At 36.6% G+C, this 18,969-nt stretch overlaps 6 protein-coding genes across 13 annotated transcripts in view; 3 read left to right on the forward strand and 3 right to left on the reverse strand.

Annotated features, from left to right (window-relative positions):
* LOC104744353 (thioredoxin F1, chloroplastic) overlaps positions 1-7,484 on the reverse strand; it is a 62,277-nt gene extending 54,793 nt beyond the window's left edge. The window contains exon 1 of the mRNA XM_087487605.1: positions 7,405-7,484. The gene's annotated coding sequence lies outside the window, so the exon portion shown is untranslated. The remainder of the gene's footprint in view (positions 1-7,404) is intronic.
* Positions 88-2,568, reverse strand: LOC104744369 (inositol-phosphate phosphatase). Of its 2 annotated transcripts, none has more exons than XM_010465414.3 (12): positions 2,311-2,568; positions 2,127-2,182; positions 1,975-2,025; positions 1,721-1,801; positions 1,505-1,608; positions 1,319-1,403; positions 1,143-1,197; positions 958-1,001; positions 799-867; positions 601-701; positions 439-495; positions 88-351 (listed from the first exon to the last, which is right to left on the reverse strand). In XM_010465414.3, exons 1-12 carry the CDS (start codon positions 2,321-2,323, stop codon positions 252-254), a joined length of 816 nt encoding a protein of 271 aa, XP_010463716.1. In that variant the 5' UTR covers positions 2,324-2,568; the 3' UTR covers positions 88-251. The 2 variants fall into 2 exon arrangements, with proteins under 2 accessions (XP_010463716.1, XP_010463715.1); XM_010465413.3 differs by having other exon boundaries at positions 2,284-2,454.
* LOC104744370 (IAA-amino acid hydrolase ILR1) lies at positions 3,919-6,492 on the forward strand. The gene is made up of 5 exons (XM_010465415.3): positions 3,919-4,537; positions 4,647-4,772; positions 5,322-5,636; positions 5,714-5,842; positions 5,917-6,492. Exons 1-5 carry the CDS (start codon positions 4,184-4,186, stop codon positions 6,313-6,315), a joined length of 1,323 nt encoding a protein of 440 aa, XP_010463717.2. The 5' UTR covers positions 3,919-4,183; the 3' UTR covers positions 6,316-6,492.
* Positions 7,392-10,351, forward strand: LOC104744371 (putative inactive receptor kinase At3g02880). Its single transcript, XM_010465417.3, has 3 exons — positions 7,392-9,220; positions 9,385-9,702; positions 9,791-10,351. The coding sequence occupies exons 1-3, from the start codon at positions 7,933-7,935 to the stop codon at positions 10,066-10,068; spliced, it is 1,884 nt and encodes a 627-aa protein (XP_010463719.1). The 5' UTR covers positions 7,392-7,932; the 3' UTR covers positions 10,069-10,351.
* Positions 10,352-10,893: 542 nt separating this feature from the next.
* On the reverse strand, positions 10,894-11,889 carry LOC104747972 (gibberellin-regulated protein 5). The gene is made up of 3 exons (XM_087487609.1): positions 11,758-11,889; positions 11,590-11,623; positions 10,894-11,309 (listed from the first exon to the last, which is right to left on the reverse strand). Exons 1-3 carry the CDS (start codon positions 11,833-11,835, stop codon positions 11,128-11,130), a joined length of 294 nt encoding a protein of 97 aa, XP_087343735.1. The 5' UTR covers positions 11,836-11,889; the 3' UTR covers positions 10,894-11,127.
* A 1,116-nt stretch (positions 11,890-13,005) lies between these two features.
* Positions 13,006-18,963, forward strand: LOC104744372 (ASI1-immunoprecipitated protein 2). Of its 7 annotated transcripts, none has more exons than XR_015581717.1 (15): positions 13,006-13,288; positions 13,532-13,585; positions 13,876-14,170; positions 14,291-14,496; positions 14,654-14,739; positions 14,951-15,045; positions 15,146-15,439; positions 15,554-15,973; positions 16,085-16,661; positions 16,744-16,974; positions 17,090-17,214; positions 17,356-17,427; positions 17,502-17,713; positions 17,846-17,993; positions 18,104-18,963. XR_015581717.1 is itself a non-coding variant. In XM_010465419.3 (14 exons), exons 2-14 carry the CDS (start codon positions 13,583-13,585, stop codon positions 18,709-18,711), a joined length of 3,300 nt encoding a protein of 1,099 aa, XP_010463721.2. In that variant the 5' UTR covers positions 13,006-13,288; positions 13,532-13,582; the 3' UTR covers positions 18,712-18,963. The 7 variants fall into 7 exon arrangements, 3 of the variants coding, with proteins under 3 accessions (XP_010463721.2, XP_010463720.2, XP_087343714.1); XR_015581718.1 differs by having other exon boundaries at positions 13,130-13,288; positions 17,359-17,427; XR_015581715.1 differs by having other exon boundaries at positions 13,876-14,496.
* Positions 18,964-18,969: the final 6 nt, after the last annotated feature.

An 18,969-nucleotide genomic window follows, 5' to 3' on the forward strand; every position in this document is an offset into this window, starting at 1 on the left:
CAATAAATTTTTTTATTTCTTTTTTTTGGGGAAATATCAAAACCATGAAAAACATAGTTATAAGAACATTGGTATGAAGTTTTTGAATTAAGCTCACAAGAAGTTGTTTATTATTATTAACTTTTTGTCAACTGAGTTTAAAAGAAATACTTTCATTTGTTACCAAACTAACAAATTGTAAAGTTTTTGAATCTGAGAGTTCATCATAAGGTTGAGACCATTTTTTTTGTAACAATAATGAATAAACTCCTTCATGCCTTTGTAAGCTGCAACGCCTCCACGAATAACTCCTTCAGAGAAGCGTTTGAAGCTGCAACTCTCTGCGATGTGATGTCCAAATCTTTACCCGATCTGTTGAACACACACACACAAAAAACACAGTTAAAAAATAGTTGGAACGTTGAGTGTGTGTGTGTTTGGTTTAGTCTCAATACTTACGGATCAAAAATGAGTCCTCCAGCTTCTTTAACGATCACAATCCCTGCTGCAATGTCCCTGTCAAAAATATTGATATTATGCCATCAAGATCTAATCGTGTTTCTGCAAGATTGAAACTGATTTATAATCCAAGCAAAGCGGAAGAAAGAAAAGACAATTTACCATGGACCACCGAAACCAACTTCATAGAAGATATCAACTCTTCCACACGCGACACCACAGAGGTCCAGTGCGCACGAGCCACTCATCCTAAGGGACCTAACCTGGTGAATGAATCAAAGAGAAGACACAATCATGAGTTTTGGCAGAGGTTATAGAGCCAAGTGGTGGAGTTCCAAAATTCTCTCAATAAACTTTCACCTTGGTTAACAAACTGTTGATTCTGTTGGTTGTATCGTCTAATGTAGCTTTATCACGTTTAGTACCAGCCTGTAATGCAATTTGCCATATAAACCCTGAGTAAGAGGCCCCAAAGCAATCTAGTTTGATAGTGTAGAAAAAAAGGAGCCAGGTTTTTACCTCTGTTACGAGCAAAGCAGTAACAAGTTCACTCTGAGTTGACACTGCAAAAAAGAACGTTGTTTGAGTTAAAAAAAAAAAATGGAAGAACTCCACACTCTAAACCAGCGTAAGCTATCTTCTTGATGGCCATAGACAGAGAGATCAACAAAATCTTCAAGTCTCTCTATAGAACAAATGCTAACCTTTAATTGGCTTTCCATTCAAGAATGCTCCTTTCCCTTGGACACCGGTATATAGCTGTTTTATCATTGAATATCATGTTAAAAACGTCACCATACATTCATTGATCAAAGAAACTATCTATAATGGTAACTGATTGAAGAAACTTGAACCATCATTAGAAGGATCTACACATTACCTCATCCATAATCGGATTAAAAACAACGCCAACCACAGGGATTTTTCCAATGGTAAGTCCAATGGAAACGCACACAAAAGGGAACCTGAGAATAATCAGCATTTGGTCTTGTTTCAATACAATGTGAGAAACGAAACACACACAATCATTTAAATGGAAAAGTCAGGCAAGAACATATATGTTTACCCGTGAACGAAATTAGTAGTTCCATCAAGAGGATCAACAATCCAAGTTGGTTCATCAGTTAGTTCAGTCACACCGAATGCAGCTGTAGTTTCTTCTCCAATGAACTAAAAACCCATAGCCAAAAAAACTCTCATTATCAATGCAAGGAAGAAGGAGGAGCTAACAAAGATCCAACAAAAGGGGGAATTCAACGTTAGAGAAGGAATAATAAATCACCTTGTGGTTGGGGAAAAGCTGCTTGAGATGATTAAACACGAGTTCTTCACATCCTTTATCAGTCTCTGTCACCAAATCCACCTAAGAAACAACAACAAATTTCAGGAACCAAAGTAAGATAGATTCCAAAACAAAATTGACACTCTGTGATTAGAAGAAGCAATTCCCACTTTGTGGGATTATGTAAGATGAAATAAAGATGCAATCTTGCAAGAAAAAGTTGTTAGAGCAGAGGGAAAAAATAAAATAAAAACCTGGCCTTTGTGTTCAACATGTTTGGTCTCGTAAAACCCTTTACGAATGACCTGGAGAATGAAACCAAATAAGCCAAATTAAATCATGATTACCCCCAAAAGATCGTTCAAAACCCAAGGAGATCGAATAAGAGAGAAAGAGATAGAGAGACCTGTCCAGCTTTTTTAGCGGCATCAATGGCAGCAGCCAAGAACTGATCTAGAGAATCTACATTAAATTCAATGTCGCCCAATAAAATTAAAAAAAAAAAAAAAAAAGCAAATGAGAAAACAGAGGAATAGAAACGTAGGAGAACTGAAGAAGTTAACTGAGATTTGAACCCTTGTTGTCTTTACCATTGTCCGCCATATTCGATGAAAGGAGGAAGAGAGAAGACGAAAAGAGTGATGCCTTTGGCTTTGCTTTAGTTGTGTGGATGGTTATCTCTTCTTTCTTACTTCTTAGAAAACCAAAAAGTTACGGTTTTCTTTTTGTGGTTGGGTATAAACCGAATATTCTAGGCATCTCTAATCTTCCAATAGATACAAAATTACCCAATTTGGATCCGATATTACCCCAATAATCAAAGCTTTGAGATTCGTTTCCCAAAAGCTAACTTAACCAATTTGAAGGATTAGATTCGACCTTAATTTTGATATCCAAGACTATTTTACGGGTTCGGGGTGAATCCGAGTCGGTTTGGGCTTGACACATTTATTGGACTAATTTTGAATTGTTATGGGCCGGACTCACCATGTAATGTTTTTAGTCCAAAAGAGTCAAAATTATCATTAACATAAATGGTAAAATCGTGTATCAAAAGAAAGGGAAAAAAGCTTTAAAATACTTCATCTATTTTCTATTTTTTATTTGGAAGTTTAATATCTTGTCTTTTTTGGTTGGAAGAAAAATACCTCACTTAATTGAAACGTGTGATTTAATACTCAAATTAATAAATTTTGTTAGTTTCATACTTACGATTTTTTGACAAAAATAAAATTCCGTTTTTACCCTTACTATGTCAATTAATAATTAATTTTAAATGACATGGTATTAATTTATGGACAATTCTTGGGTTCACCCCCACTTAATTAAGGAAACAAATTATTAATTAAAAAGCAAAATATGTATATCATTCAATTTTAAAGTTATTAATTCTAAACATTAAATTATAGTTTTAATTATAATATGTAAGTCTAAATTACTTTTTTATAAACCCAAACCGACATATAATTTTGTTTAATTGTGTAATTTAAACCCTAATCATTTTTTTATAAACCCAAATTGAAATACAATTTTGTTTAATTGTAAAATCTAAACCCTAACCACTCTTTTATAAACCCAAACCGACATATAATTTTCTTGAATTTTAAAATCTAAACCCTAACCACTCTTTTATAAACTCAAACCGATATATAAATTTGTTTGATTGTAAAATCTAAATCCTAACCACTCATTTGTAAACCCAAACCGACATATAATTTTGTTTAATTATACAATCTAAACCCTAACCACTATTTTGTAAACCCAAACCAATATATAATTTTGTTTAATTGTAAAATCTAAACCCTAATCACTCTTTTGTAAATCCAATTTTTTTTAATTATAGGTTTATTTGAATTAAAATTAAATTTATTTAATATTTCTTTTTATTAATTTTAATTCAAATAAAATTATAAATTAATATCATATCATTTAAAATTAATTATTAATTGACATAGTAAGAGTAAAAATGGAATTTTATTTTTGGCAAAAAAATCATAAATATGAAACTAACAAAATTTATTAGTTTGAGTATTAAATCACATGTTTTAATTAAATGGAGTATTTTTCTTCCAACCAAAAAAGACGAGGTATTAAACTTCTAAAAATAGATGAAGTATTTTTAAGCTTTTTTCCCTCAAAAGAAATAAATCATTTTTTACGTAATTTATTCCTTTCATACCGTTGGTATTCATTCATTCATTGTATACAATCCAAATTTCAAATTACGTACTCAAAAAGGAAAAGCTTTTCCCTTTTCTAGTCTTTTTCATTTTTTTTTTTTTTTGTCATGATGTCACATAACAATGCTATAAACATAGATAATCATTTCACATGATCTGATTCTGATCTGAGGCCTATGGTTTAATAAAAACGATTAAACAGTTTCCAACACGTGCTGCTGTATAATTACGTGTATATATATATATACATATACAGTCTCCGTCGTCTTAGAAAGAAATAAGAATGAGTATCTTCTTTGTCTACTCCGTCGTCACCTTCTTCTTTATCCTTCTTCTCTCTTCAGCTCGGAGCTATGATTACGGGTCGGGTCTCGAGTCACTCGCTCGTGGGATGCTCGAATCAGCTAAGGACCCTGAGTTCTTCGAATGGATGAGAGGGATCAGGAGGACGATTCACGAGAACCCAGAGACTGGGTTCCAGGAGTTCAAAACGAGTCAACTCGTTCGAGACGAGCTCGACTCACTCGGAGTGAAGTATAAGTGGCCTGTCGCGAAGACTGGCGTCGTGGCTTGGATCGGATCCGGTTCCAAACCCGTTTTTGGACTTAGAGCAGACATGGACGCACTTCCGTTACAGGTTTTTGTTTTTCTGTTTTTGAAAATCTAAAATTAAATCCGATTTTTATGTTACTTTGACTAATGAGTTTGTAAAATTGGATGACTGTGATTGGTTAAAAAACAAAAAGGAATTAGTGGAATGGGAATCGAAGAGTAAAGTAGATGGAAAGATGCATGCTTGTGGTCATGATACTCATGTTGCTATGCTTCTTGGAGCTGCTAGGCTTCTTCAAACCAGCAAACACCTCATCAAGGTCTCTCTCTCTGTCTTTATATATATACACACAATAGAACATGTGCTTGATTGATTAAGTCAATTGTGTAGTACCCACATTCAATCATTTCGATGTAGACTGGTGTTTCCTCAGATTCTGATCTTCATTTATGTCTGTTTACTGTATGCCTATGATTGATTTATTGTATGCCCTGCAATGAGAATGTCAACTTTCTAAATGGGCCACATTCTGTTTTCTTGATTTTTTTTGGGTTTTTGAGTGAGTCAATAGTATGATATGGTTTATTGATTTGGTGGAACAAAATGCATAAATTTGAATGAAACAATAGTAATGTCTTAGTTGGATCAGATTCTGACTTTGGTGAATTTTTGGGCTTTTAAATGAAACAGTAGTGTGTGTGTGTGTACATACACACAAAAGTAACATGTTTAATTGATTATAGTGTGTGTGCCCCCAAGCAATCAAAATTTGAAATTTCTATAAGGTCAGATTCTCATTTGGTGAATCTTTCGGGGGCTTTTCAATTAAACACAATTTCTTGTTGTTGATTTTTGTTATTTGCAAAAGGGGACTGTGAAACTTGTGTTTCAACCAGGAGAGGAAGGTTATGGAGGTGCTAATGAAATGCTAAAAGATGAGATTCTAGACGACTTAGATGGGATTCTCAGCGTTCATGTCTTTCCATCTATCCCATCCGGTGGCATTGGCTCTAGGCCTGGGACCGTTCTTGCTGGTGCGGGATCGTTTACAGTGACGGTTCACGGTCAAGGTAGCCACGCAGCTACACCACACTTCTCTAAAGACCCAGTTCTTGCAGCTTCTTCCGCTGTTGTTGCTTTGCAACAGATTGTTTCACGGGAAATGGATCCACTCGAAGCTGGTGTAAGTTTGTTCTCCACTTTTAAAGCATTGTCAGAGTCAGAGTCTTGACTGAATGAGTGGCAATGAATGTTTATCAGGTCGTTACTGTTGGATACATTGAAGGAGGTCATGCAAAAAACGTAATACCGGAGAGTGCTAAATTTGGAGGTACTTTCAGAAGCTTAAGCAACGATGGTCTTCTATATATTCAAAGACGGATCAAAGAGGTATATATTATTCGTTATTACAACTTTATTTTGTTTCATTCGGGTTGGCCCCTAAACAATTCTTGATGATGCAGATTTCAGAGGCACAAGCATCAGTATACAGATGCAAAGCAGAAGTAAACTTCGAAGAGAAAAAGCCGTCACTTCACCCGGTAATGATGAACGACGAAGGCATATACGAGCATGGTAAAAAAGTAGCGGAAGCAATGATTGGAAAAAGTAACTTCCATGATTTTCCAGTGACAATGGGAGCAGAGGATTTCAGCTTCTTCACTCAAAAGACTAAAGCTGCGATTTTCGTGCTTGGGATAAAGAATGAGACGCTAGGTGCTGGTAAGCCGCTTCATTCGCCTTACTTCTTTGTTGATGAAGAAGCTCTTCCTCTTGGGGCTGCTCTTCACGCAGCCATGGCCGTTTCTTATTTGGATAAACATGGTCATGTCCATGACGATGAGGTTAAGAGTGAGTTATAGAATGTGTTACGTTCAGCATTTGGGGTAATTCGTAGACTTGTAATAATAATCATGCAAGTTGTATTGAAAACATGGAAATTAGGTGAGGTTAGGTTTCGGGGTTGGGAAGAATGTTTGTTGTTAGTCTAAACTGAAATAATGAAATTAGCTCGCGGTTTGACCAGCGGGATAAACCAATAGACTGATATTGTTTACGTGTTCACCCATTTTACAACAAAATGCATATTAAAAGTCACCAGAAAGCACCCACTTTCATTTAAAATAAATTGACACTATGCGAATAAAGAAAAAAAAAAGCAATTTGAAATTGAAAATTATCTTAACTTTAAACAATAGTGATTATTTCAAAAATATCATTAATTCATTATTGAGTCACACAAATTATATTTAAATTTGTTAACATGCATGTTGTTAAAAAAGGCATATGAAATGAATTAGGGGGTGTATTGAAATTATGATTTTGAAGGTTTTTATAGGATTTAGGAAATTTGGAATTTTGATAGATTTAGGGAAGTTGAAATAATTTATGATAAAAAATTTTCAAATTCCACTTAAAACCATGAGATTTGGATTTATGTATTTTTAACAAAATAAATCCTCTCAAATTCTCTAAAATCTCTAAAACTTATTAAAATCTAAATTCACAAATTGTTTTAAATAACAGTATATATTTTAAAGTACATTTTAAATCATCAATTAGATTTTAATAAACTTTTTAAAATTTATGATTGAATAAATTTGTAAATTTTACATAAATTACTTAAAATGTCAAGTTGAATACACCGCCAAATATAGAAGTGAATCGACTAGGAAAACCCAAAAAGAATGAAGTATTGAAATCTTCAAAATCTCAAGCATATATTATACTTTATATATACCACAACTAAGTTTTTCCTGTTGACCATTTCAATTCCATATCACATTGATACAGCCTACATAAAAAATGTCAATGGAACGTACTTATTCTCCGGCTCTAGTACAAATATATATATATATATATATATTTGTTTAAGAAGAGTAGACAGGAAATTGCAGAAACTTATAAACATTTCTTAATTCAAAATATACAAAACGGCGTCTGAGAGACACTTGTTCGTCAACGGTAGCTCAGACCAGGCCTGTTCTTGGTCACATTCAAAAAAAAAAAAAAAAACATAAAGAAACAAAAACGAATAACATGGTCGTTTAAACGTTACTGCATTTGATGATATTAATAACAGTAATTAATGTAAACGCAATAAACCGGTTGACTCTGATAAATCGTTACAACTATCTAGTATTCATAACCCTTTATTGGTTTAATTATTTTCTGTAATTTAGCTGTCACATTAATACATAAGATTCTCTTTATTTTACTTTTTATTTTTATTTGACGAAAAGGAAAAATTCCAATTAGTAACTTTTCTTTTTCCCTTTTATCTTATGATTTTATTTAGCCGGCGATAGAGAGAGAGAGAGACAGAACCTCATGTAAAAACAAGTCTCTCTGTTCAAAGTTCAAACACTCTTTAACGCGTTGCCGAATTAAAGTTTCCTCAAAACCCCAAATCCAAAAGTCCATATCTTTATCGAATTTTGAAACGAAGGAGACGAAGAATCACAGTTTTGTAGAAGAAGATGATAAAGTACAAGGCGAAGCTAAGTGTCTTCTTGTTCGTCTTCTATCTCGCTGCGGTGACTTCAGATCTAGAGTCAGACCGGAGAGCTTTAGTCGTTCTTCGTAACAGTGTTCGTGGCCGTACTTTGTTATGGAACATGAGTGCTCCTTCTCCTTGTGATTGGCACGGAGTCCACTGTGATGCGGGTCGGGTCACTGCCCTCCGATTACCCGGAACTGGTTTATTCGGTTCTTTACCAATCGGTGGGATTGGTAATTTAACGGAGCTTCAAACCCTTTCTCTCCGATTCAATTCTGCCCTCTCCGGTCCAATCCCTTCTGATTTCTCAAACCTTGTTCTTCTCCGTTACTTGTATCTCCAAGGTAATGCCTTTTCCGGTGAGATTCCTTCGTTTCTCTTCACGCTCCCTAACGTGATCAGAATTAATCTCGCGGAGAATAAATTCTCGGGTCGGATCCCGGGTAATGTTAATTCCGCGACCCGGTTGGTTACTCTGTATTTAGAGAGGAATCAGCTCACTGGTTCAATCCCTGAGATCACTCTTCCTCTTCAGCAGTTTAATGTTTCTTCTAATCAATTGAATGGTTCGATTCCGAGTTCGTTGTCGAGCTGGCCTTCAACTGCTTTCGAAGGTAACACTCTCTGTGGGAAGCCCTTAAACCTTTGTGCTGGTGACTCTGCTCCAGAGCCAGGACCAGGACCCAATCCGCCGCCGGAGAAGAAAGATAGCGACAAGTTATCCACCGGAGCTATTGTCGGAATTGTACTCGGATGTGTTGTTGGTCTGTTGTTGCTTCTCGTGATTGTGTTCTGTCTATGTAGAAAGAGAAAGAAGAAGGAAGAGAATGGTCAAGCGAGAAACGTTGAAGCTCCTGTAGCTCCTCCGGCCACAGCCGCTGCTATTCCTAAGGAAAGGGCGGCTGTTGTCCCGCCGGCTAAGGCTACGTCGTCTGAGAGTGGTGTGGTGAGTAAAGATCTGACCTTTTTCGTGAAATCTTTTGGAGAATTCGATTTGGATGGGTTGTTGAAGGCTTCAGCTGAGGTTCTTGGGAAAGGAACAGTTGGGTCTTCGTATAAGGCTAGCTTTGATCATGGTTTGATTGTGGCTGTGAAACGTTTAAGAGACGTTGTGGTGCCTGAGAAAGAGTTCAGAGAGAGGTTGCAGGTTTTGGGATCAATGAGTCATCCCAATCTTGTGACTCTGATCGCTTACTACTTCAGCCGCGACGAAAAGCTTCTTGTCTTTGAGTACATGTCTAGAGGAAGCTTGTCTGCAATCTTGCACGGTAAAAAATCGAATGCATTTATTGATTTTTCTGATTCTTTGCTTAGCTAAGGTTCTTAGTTAGTTGATGTAATGTCTCTTGATGCTAGTTTATGATCTTGATGAGGACTTATTTAGTCATTATGGTTGGAGCTCGGTTTTGAGGCTGTTTTAATGGTTTTGTAGGGAACAAAGGAAACGGGAGGACTCCATTGAACTGGGAAACCAGAGTTGGTGTAGCCTTAGGAGCTGCAAGAGCAATTAAATTCCTACATTCGCGTGACGGGACAACTTCTCATGGAAACATTAAGTCCTCGAACGTACTCTTGTCTGAATCCTATGAAGCTAAGGTCTCTGATTACGGTCTAGCGCCTATCATTAGTTCTACATCTGCACCTAACCGTATTGATGGCTACCGTGCACCTGAAGTCACGGATGCTCGCAAAATCTCCCAAAAAGCTGATGTCTATAGCTTTGGCGTCTTAATCCTTGAATTACTCACAGGTAACAAAACATTCAAACTTAATATTATCTTTTTAACTGTGTTTCTTTGCAATTGCTGCGGTGGTTTAAAGGTTTTTTAACATTGCAGGTAAGTCTCCAACACATCAGCAGTTGAATGAAGAAGGCGTTGATTTGCCGAGATGGGTCCAATCAGTTACAGATCAACAATCACCGTCTGAGGTGCTTGATCCGGAGCTCACAAGGTACCAACCTGAGGGCAATGAGAACATCATCCGTTTATTGAAGATCGGTATGAGCTGTACGGCTCAGTATCCAGATACTCGTCCTTCGATGGCCGATGTCACCAGACTCATTGAGGAGGTTTCTCATTCATCTGGCTCCTCCCCAAATCCCATATCCGACTGATTTTTTTTGGGGGTGTGTCTAAATTGATTGATTTGAAAATTGTTTGGGGGTTAAATTTGCAAATTCTTGAATAGTGTCAGGCCCCCTGTCATAGTCTTTTACTTCTTCTTGTTTTAGTTTGTTCGTTAATTCTTCTTGAGCCTCAAATTGAGATGAGACCTTTTCAGTTTTCTTTTCTCTTCTTCTTTCTATTTTTCTTAATTTCATAAGTTCCAAAAAAATGTCTATAGAACTATTGCTTCTGCTAATTTTTTGTATAAATATACAATCGATTGCGTGTGAATATTATCGGTTTTTTTTTGTTTTCTTCCTTTCACATTTATCTCACAACTCCAGTCAACGATTCGGCCGGGGAAAAGTCAACGACTTTACATCTATATTTTCATCGCCGTCCAAATATTTGAGCTAAAAAAACAAAGTCAACGACAAAAATGGTCATAAATATCAGCTAACGATTGGACAGATGAGTATTTCTCGTTTTATAATGTGAAAGTTGGTAACCACTAACTAGCAAATAAATTACTATGCTCGCATTCTCCATCATAAACTGATGTTTCTAAAATCTTGGAAGAAAACAATAAGATAGAGACATCATAGAACATGGCTTCCACACAAAACAACCGATATTATTTGGTCAATTATCACAAGATTCACGACTAGTATTATACTAATTTTAGAAAATAATCGTATTTATGACTGGGATATCATTATTTTGATAATAATTACAAGCTTGATGGGCTCTTTTGCTAAAGGGTTTTGGTCTGGCTATATGTTTCTAGGCTCAATAACTAATGAAGCCCCTTTCATAATTATGTAATTGTAACCTAAGATAATCATTTAGTCTTCTTTACTAATGTTTGGTCATACTCATACATGGGGCTGACTTGCGCTTGTAAACGCAACAACAACAACAACAACAACAAAAAAGAGCAAAAAAGATATAACAAAATAAAGACTATAAAGACAAATAGAGTTCCTACCAACTTGTAGAAACAGGTTTAAACAACATAATTGATTCATACAAATCTAGATATGATCAAGAACATATAAGAAGCGGTTTTAAGGACATTTTGGACGGCCTTCTTTAGTCTTCCAATTGTTGTAACATGGGCAACTTTGTTTGTTGCCGTAAGTGCCTGCAGGAACACAAAGACATTTTGTGCAGCACTTGAGGCAAAAGAACATGCATGGCTTCTTGTGTGATGTTGCCGAACAACGGTAGCTACACTTTGAGTTGCATTCTACGTTTGAAGTTTCCATCCAAAAACATATCACAAAATAAAAATAAAAATCATTGAGATCTTTATGTTCGTGTATATAATTCGTCATTTATATGTTAATACTGAAAATGACAATCACACAAAAAATATCATGATCTTAGCACATAAAAAATAATTGTCTCAATATTATTAGCATACGATATATATCAATACATGTGTTGTTAGCTTAATACCTCCGATTCTTTTTTTGTTTAAGTAATAATAAGTATGATATAAAACTACATAAGTTTTGTGTTGGTACCTTGTGGGCGGAGTTTGCCACCACCACGAGCAGCCTGTAAAAATAAAAACTTTCGATCTCAAAAGACTAATACAAGTATACAACTATATTAATAATGATCAAAATTTTCATAGCTTTTTATTATACACAAAATATTTCAATAAAATAGAAATTGTTTTGGTGGTTTACCTGAACGAGATTGGAGACAGACAGTAAAAAGAGAAGAGTCAAGAAAAATAGAGCATTTCTTCTGACACGAGTCGCCATTTTCTTTTAAGAAAAAATTCTTAATCTCGAACGAAATAAATGGTTAAGAAACAATAAAAAGGGGTTAAGATATTTATAGAGAATAAGGAATGGGAATTTGCTTATTTCCTAATCAAGAAAATCGGTATTGCCAAAGTTCATGCCGTGATTATGGGGAAGTAGGTCATTATAGTAGTTTCTAATGACTCCCCTCCCTACTTGTCGTTTATGTCCCTTGGAAAATGTCAAAGACTCAAAATCAGTAAACAGTGTACAGTAATTTACTACTTAGCAGTAGTTCATTACCCAACGTATAGAAGAAGCAAAAGTCTATAAATATTGCCTTGGAAAATAAATAAAAACAAAAGTTTCGAAACCCTCAGTTTATGAATGAATCGTGTTATTTATTAAACGGACTAACGGAGTATTATTATAGTTTTGTTAAATGTTTTACTCGCGCAAATATCTAAAATCGAAAGAGAAAAATAAACGAATTTAGGAAAGTTATTAAGCTAATGGTACGCAAATTTAGTGAAGTGCAAGTAAAAAAGGAGTAAAGAGGATTAAAACAGTGTAAATAGAAAGCGAAAAATGCGGCGAATATAAAAATATTTGATTTTTCAGCATGTGATCTTTGTGGGGCATTTCATTGATTTTGTGTTTGTCATATTATTATTATTATTATTATTATTATTATTTTTTTTAAATATAGAAATCTCTTATAAAAGGCCCAAACACTGGACTGGAATCCTATGAGCTAAATATCCAATTAATTGGGCTAAAAACGGTCCACTTAGGATGATGAAATGTATGGCAGTCTTGTAATTTTCCTTATTCGGTTGGTCTAATATTTGAACGTTAACACTTAACACATGGGCTTAAACGTTTTCCCAACTTAAAAAGATAACTCAAATGAAATTACCAAATTAGCAATTTCATAACATGTAATTATTATAAAATTTGGCGTAATTTAAACTACTTATATAAACTTGTGTCTGTCAGTATTTAGAAGAAATCTGAAATTTCTAGACGAAATATTAAATGCCTTCCATGGCGATAAGAATACTAATCACTGTAATTTTTTTGTTAAACACGTTTTTAAGTAATCCATTAAAAAACTTGCATGTTTATAATAGACTAAATTAGTTAGTAATTAATACTATATAAATAAAATATTTAGCGTGTGTGTATACGTATGTATGTATGTATGTCCGTACGTATCTACGTGTAGGTAGAGAGACTAGAGAGAGAGAGATCCTTGGGGCTTTGGTGGTGGCTATTTAATAGCAGCTCTCTCTCTCTCTCTCTCTCTCTCATTTCATTATCTGGGAAAAAGCGAGAGAGATTCCATAGAATCGAACTTTTAGGGCCACGCCAGAGCGAGAGAGAGAAATTAGGAATCGAATCTGGAGATTTTATTAGAGGAACTTTACTTAGGGTTTGTGATATTCGTAGTGCGATAATCAAGGGAATGGTAAGTTAGGGTTTTGTTTCTTCTCTCGATTGGTGAATAGTGAAATGCTAATGTCGAGGATGATGATGATTGATGATGATTTTGAGACCTCTACAATCTAAACAAAATCCGCTTTGATTCTTTTTAGGAATTGTGCTTAATTTGCATGTTAGTCGACGCGAGTGTTGGATATTAAACAGCATGATTCAGTCTTCTGGGTTTATGTTAAGCAGTTCTTAATTTATGCTTCTGTTTTGTTCACAGTTGGATTAGAAATCAATTTTGCGAGAGTCGTGCTCATCAATTTTGTTATTAATGGTAAGAACAGAGGATAACTGATTGCATTATTACGCTTCCTTTGAATGTAGATCATAGCATAAATGTCCAGTTGTAGTAGTCTCACAGTTCGTTATTTTTTATAAATGCTATGCGTCCAGCATTAATATGGAAGTCTTCCTTATACTGTTTTTTTTAATTTACTCTTCTTTTAAGAACTTATATTTCAGTAAATTTTCCCTTTTATGCTCATTTAATTCACTGATTTTGTGAAAAAAAAAAGAGTTCTTCATTTTTTTCTCATCCTGTCAATGTGTTTGTTATGACTGAAGGCTGATAGAAGACTTGGTTATCGCTCCATGAGTCGCAGAGGTCGTCCTAAAATGCAGTCTGGAACTTGTAATGTCTGCTCTGCTCCTTGTTCATCTTGTATGCACCGTAATGCGGGCTTTACTGGTTCAAAGTCGGATGAGTCATCATCAGATGAAAATTCCCATGGTGTACTGGCGAGCGAGTGTTCTTTCAACGAGCGTTCTTATGGGGTTAATGCTCTCGGCAACACTGCAAGTGAAGCGAGGAATCTGGTTAATTCCAATCATGATACTTCTTCATCTGAGAATGCTGAGAGTAAGGAAATTATAAGATCTTCTGATAGATCCCATGGCTCACTTTTAGATGGGTCTCGCAAAGATCAAGATTCCATGAAGTTGGATACATGTAATGACCATAAGGCCAAAAACATTCTAGGTCAGGGAAAAGTCAAGGAAAAGTCAGGAGCAAAGAGTAACAAAGACAACAAGAACAATTCTTTAATTGAGAGTTCTACGCGTTCAGGACCAATGGTTAGGAAGTCGGGAGAAAATGTTCCCTCCAATAAGGCAGACGAGTCGAACACATCAGCCATGTCTGAGAGTGAGAGTGAGGGTGTTGATTCTGAAATGCTGGAACTTGATGTAAGCAATGCTGTTTTGTCTCATATTAGGAGGAATTAGAAAACACATCTATTTTGTTGGCTGAATTTGTGCCTCTGTTTCTGTTTGTTTCAATGTTTACTTTTATCTCCTAGTGACAAAAATCTGAAGTGAAATTGTTCTCTATTATGTTGAGCAGGTAAAAGTATGTGATACTTGCGGAGATGCGGGTCGTGAAGATTTACTTGCTATCTGCAGCAGATGCAGTGATGGTGCAGAACACACGTAAGCCTGCTTCTGTTTATGGGAAAGAAAAAACATCAAGTATTTTTTGGAATCTGGGGTACCCCGTCTTTCTGAACTAATGGCCAATTGCCATCCAGGATTTATCCTTGACCTTAATATTAGTGAAGTCTAAGTAAATTGGATTATCCTGTTATTAATAACTGAGCACCATTTCTGTGCTAACTTTATAGTTGTGTTATCTGTTGCTCAGCTATTGCATGCGAGTAATGCTTAAAAAAGTTCCTAAGGGTGATTGGCTTTGTGAAGAATGCAAGTTTGCTGAGGAAGCAGAAAAGAAGAAGCTAGGTAAAGCTGAATTATATACTATCCATGATATTAGTGCAAAACATCAGGAACTTGGTTGTGAACTTGGTTTTGTCTAACGAATCTGAGTTTAAACGTGCAGAAACCAAGGCAAAAAGAGAAAGTGCAGTAAATTTGAATACACAAAGCTCCAGCAAAAGGCACATGGACAAATTTGAGGCAGCTCCAGATTCTAAAAGATTGGCGGTTGAGGCTCCAACAGGGTCACCCAAGAGATCTGTTCTTCCCAGATCGTCCGCTTTATCCCGAGAAACGTCATTTAAGGGATTAGAGAAGCCAACGAGAAAGCTAGCTCATCACTCATCTTTCAACAGCCACTCCAGTGATGACTCAGAAAGCACACGATCTCCTGACTCGCAGCTACGGTCCCCTAAAGGTAGGATATATGCTACGATTTTTCTCAAGGGTGTTCTTCCTTGTCTAGTTTGCTGTACTTCTGGTTCATATATGATAAGGTTGTATAAAATTACCTTGTTTTCTACATGTGTAGGTTCATTTTTCAAGTCCAATTCGTTTAATTCTTCGAGCTCTAGACCAAAAGTGAGAACAGTGGATGATGTTATGCTTCCCCGACAGAAGACTGGGAAAGACAATTCTTCTCTTGATTTAAAAGAAGGATTTTCTAGAAATGTAGGCAAATCAATGTCAAGTAGATGTATAGACGTAGGGAGCTCTAGTTGTTATGACTCAAAAGTTAATGGTACAAAGCAACTGAAAGATCGGAGCATAGAAGCTGACCCTTCAGCATCCACAATCGATCAGAAACTAATTTCACGTGGCCGTTCGTCCAGTTCATATGCAAAAAGTCCCCGTGATTTGAAGGATTTGGAGTCTGATGGTCAACAAGGTAGCTTGACAAAGCAAGCCAGACATCTAAGTCGAAATCGTCTAGAAGATATAGTTGCTTCTGGTACGATTTCCACTGTTATCGGTTATAATGTTTTTCACTCCATTAGTAAACAGTTATATGCGTTAAAGACATCATGATTGACACCTAGGGATTTATTTCTTACCTATGCAGTGGGAGATTCATCTACGAATGAAAAGTGCAGTTCAAGTGAAGCGAAATGTAAAAATGAACTGGCAAATGTAGATGGTTTACTCCGGCCTAGGGAAGTCAGAGAGGCGGGGGAGAAAAGCAAAGATGCTGCTGGTAATCACCAAACGCTAAATATTAGAGAGGATATTAATAAGGGCAATAGGTTGCGAGCAGCGGTTGATGCTGCTTTGCGTAAAAAACCCAACTTTGGCAAAAGCAGAGGGTTGGAGCAATCTGATTTGCCTTCAGTGTCTAATGTGGATTCTGGTTGTGATAAGGCTTTAAGAAATATGTCGTCAAAGGTGCCGGTCATAAGGGACTGGCCTGTGGGATTCAAAGGATTGCCAGGAGGGCATCCAAATTTAGGGACAGACAAGCAGACAATTGCAGTAAATGGAACGCAGTCACTCCCTGGTGCTGATGCAATGGCTGCTTCCCAATCTGTTGTACCCGAAGTTCATGTTCCTTCTATAAAACCTGTCATGAGAGATTTTCCTGTTGCTGCCCCAGCTGTTCTGTCGACAACCTCAGCCATCCCAGAGCCTGAGTACATTTGGCAGTACGGTTTCCGTTCCCTTTTCTTGAAGATCTCTTTTCTTGTTTAATTGCTTGCAGATAAACCTTCTACTTATTTTGACCAGAGGAGACTTGGAGGTCGAGAAAAGCAGAAATTTATCAAGAATGCATAACGGAATGCAAGCATACCTTTCAACCTTAGCATCACCTAAGGTTGTTGAAGTGGTGAACCAATTTCCTGTAATACTTACCTTGAATGAAGTACCCAGGCTCAGTGCATGGCCTGCACAATTTCAAGATCTAGGTGCTAAGGAACAGCATGTGGCTCTTTTCTTCTTTGCCAAGGACATTGAGAGGTAACTACAGTGTACTTGTATTTTGTTTCATGTGGTTATTCTGTTTTTGGTAGCTTCAATGTTTTATTTCCTAATCTACTGACGGAAAATATCAATTGTTGCTTGTGACACACAGTTATGAGAAAAATTATAAGCCCTTGGTAGACAACATGATCCAGAAAGATTTGGCCCTAAAGGGAAACCTCGAGGGTGTTGAGCTTTTGGTTTTTGCCTCCAACCAGCTTCCTCGGGATTGCCAGCGTAAGAATGTTAACAAGAACTCTTTCACTTCGTGAACATATGTTTTGTTGCAAGTTCCACTGTTCTGAATAGGTTTAAACTTTTTTTTGTTTTTAAGTTTATGGAATCTCACTGTCTTTACAATGTTTGCTTACAAATTAGCAGCTATGGCTCTTCCGTCATACTGGAACACTGTCCACTAAGTTTCACAAATGTTTTGCTGATGTGTTCAAGGTTCTGTTCAAATGTAAGGCCTGATTTAATCTGTCAAAGTATATTGCTTAGTCCTATATCTGTTGCGGATGCAGGCTGGAACATGTTATATTTCCTTTGGGGTGTATTCCGAGGAAGAAATCAGAGTTGCTCTAATCCACTCAAGAGCACACCTCTTCCGGCGTCTTGTGTTTTGCCAAATATGGGGAAAGCTTCTTCTTCTCGTGAGACTTTTCACCATGAGAATCCAAGCAACAGAGAGTCTTTGACTGATCGCACATCGAGCAGAATGCAATTGTGCATGGAGGTGGGTTGTTCTACTCCTCAGCTAGTTATAGAAATCTTACTCTCAGGTGTATTTTAGTTTGGAGTCTTCTAGACAGTTGCTAGGTCTATCTTAACATCATGCACATATTGATGGATTCATGGATTTGAACAGGAAGAGAATGCGAAAGAGGGTAAAGTGTGCAGTGCCATTCAAAATGAGAAGGCATTATCTGTATCATATAAAGATTGCGGAGCGGATGAAGAAACCGAGGAAGGAGAGATAGGTCCTAGTCCACACTTGAAGGATGAGAAGACGTCAGGTAATCAAATGGATTTGCTTTCTGCTGTAACAAGCTCTGATGTTTAGTTCCCCGGCCAGGACAAAAATCTTATGGGTGTTCACAAATTATTTGTTGTTTGGCAATGACAGGGCCTAGGACAGTGAATTCCTCGGATATGAACCAGAAAGTGGATTTGGATGATCTCAATAAAGAAAGGTTGTGTGACGGTCCATTGAATAAAAAGCTGAAGACAGTTACAGGAGTAGAAACTGGATGTAGCATTTTCAGGAGGGATACATTTGGCAATGAATTTGCTTCAAGAAAATCTTGTGCTGGTCCCTGCGAGGAGGAGAAAAAGATCATCAATAAGAATCCTGATGCAACGGAAAGGATTGTGTTCCCTTTAGTTCTGAATGATGATGATGAAATGATAGACAGTAATCCCAGAGCACTTGGCAGTGACAACAACAACAAATGGAGAAAGAAAACTACACCGAGCATGACCACGATGACAGGAGTTGTATTGCCTTCCGTGGCTGGTACAACCTCCATTGAAGAACACAGAAGTAGCAGTAGTCAAAAGCCACAAGATAAGATGGTGAATCAAGAAGGTGATGCAGCATCTCTCTCGCTCTCATTGTCCTTGTCATCCATAGAAAAGGAACGACAACAACAACAACAACAGCAACAGCAGAATCAGAGATCAGTGTCTAGATGGGAACACAGGAAGAAGCAGAATGTGAATACTCCTATGTGACTTAGCTGACAAATCCTCATATGGAAACTTATCTTAGAAAATAACCACGAAAGTTGTCTTTTATTTTGGTCCTTTGGTATCATGAAGAAGACCCAACTCACAGCTTTGTTGTACATATAAAAGCGATGGGCAAAAAAAAACAGATGACAAGATGTTAGCGTTGGTTGACTTGACTGATCTGCTTAACCTGACTAGTGACTACTACTGTATTTCTAATTTTTCTCGTAGTGGCATAAATTAGCAAATCACAAATACTGA

This window comes from Camelina sativa, chromosome 15 (assembly GCF_030686135.1).
Source record: "Camelina sativa cultivar CO46 ecotype springtype chromosome 15, ASM3068613v1".
Classification (NCBI taxonomy): Eukaryota; Viridiplantae; Streptophyta; class Magnoliopsida; order Brassicales; family Brassicaceae; genus Camelina; species Camelina sativa.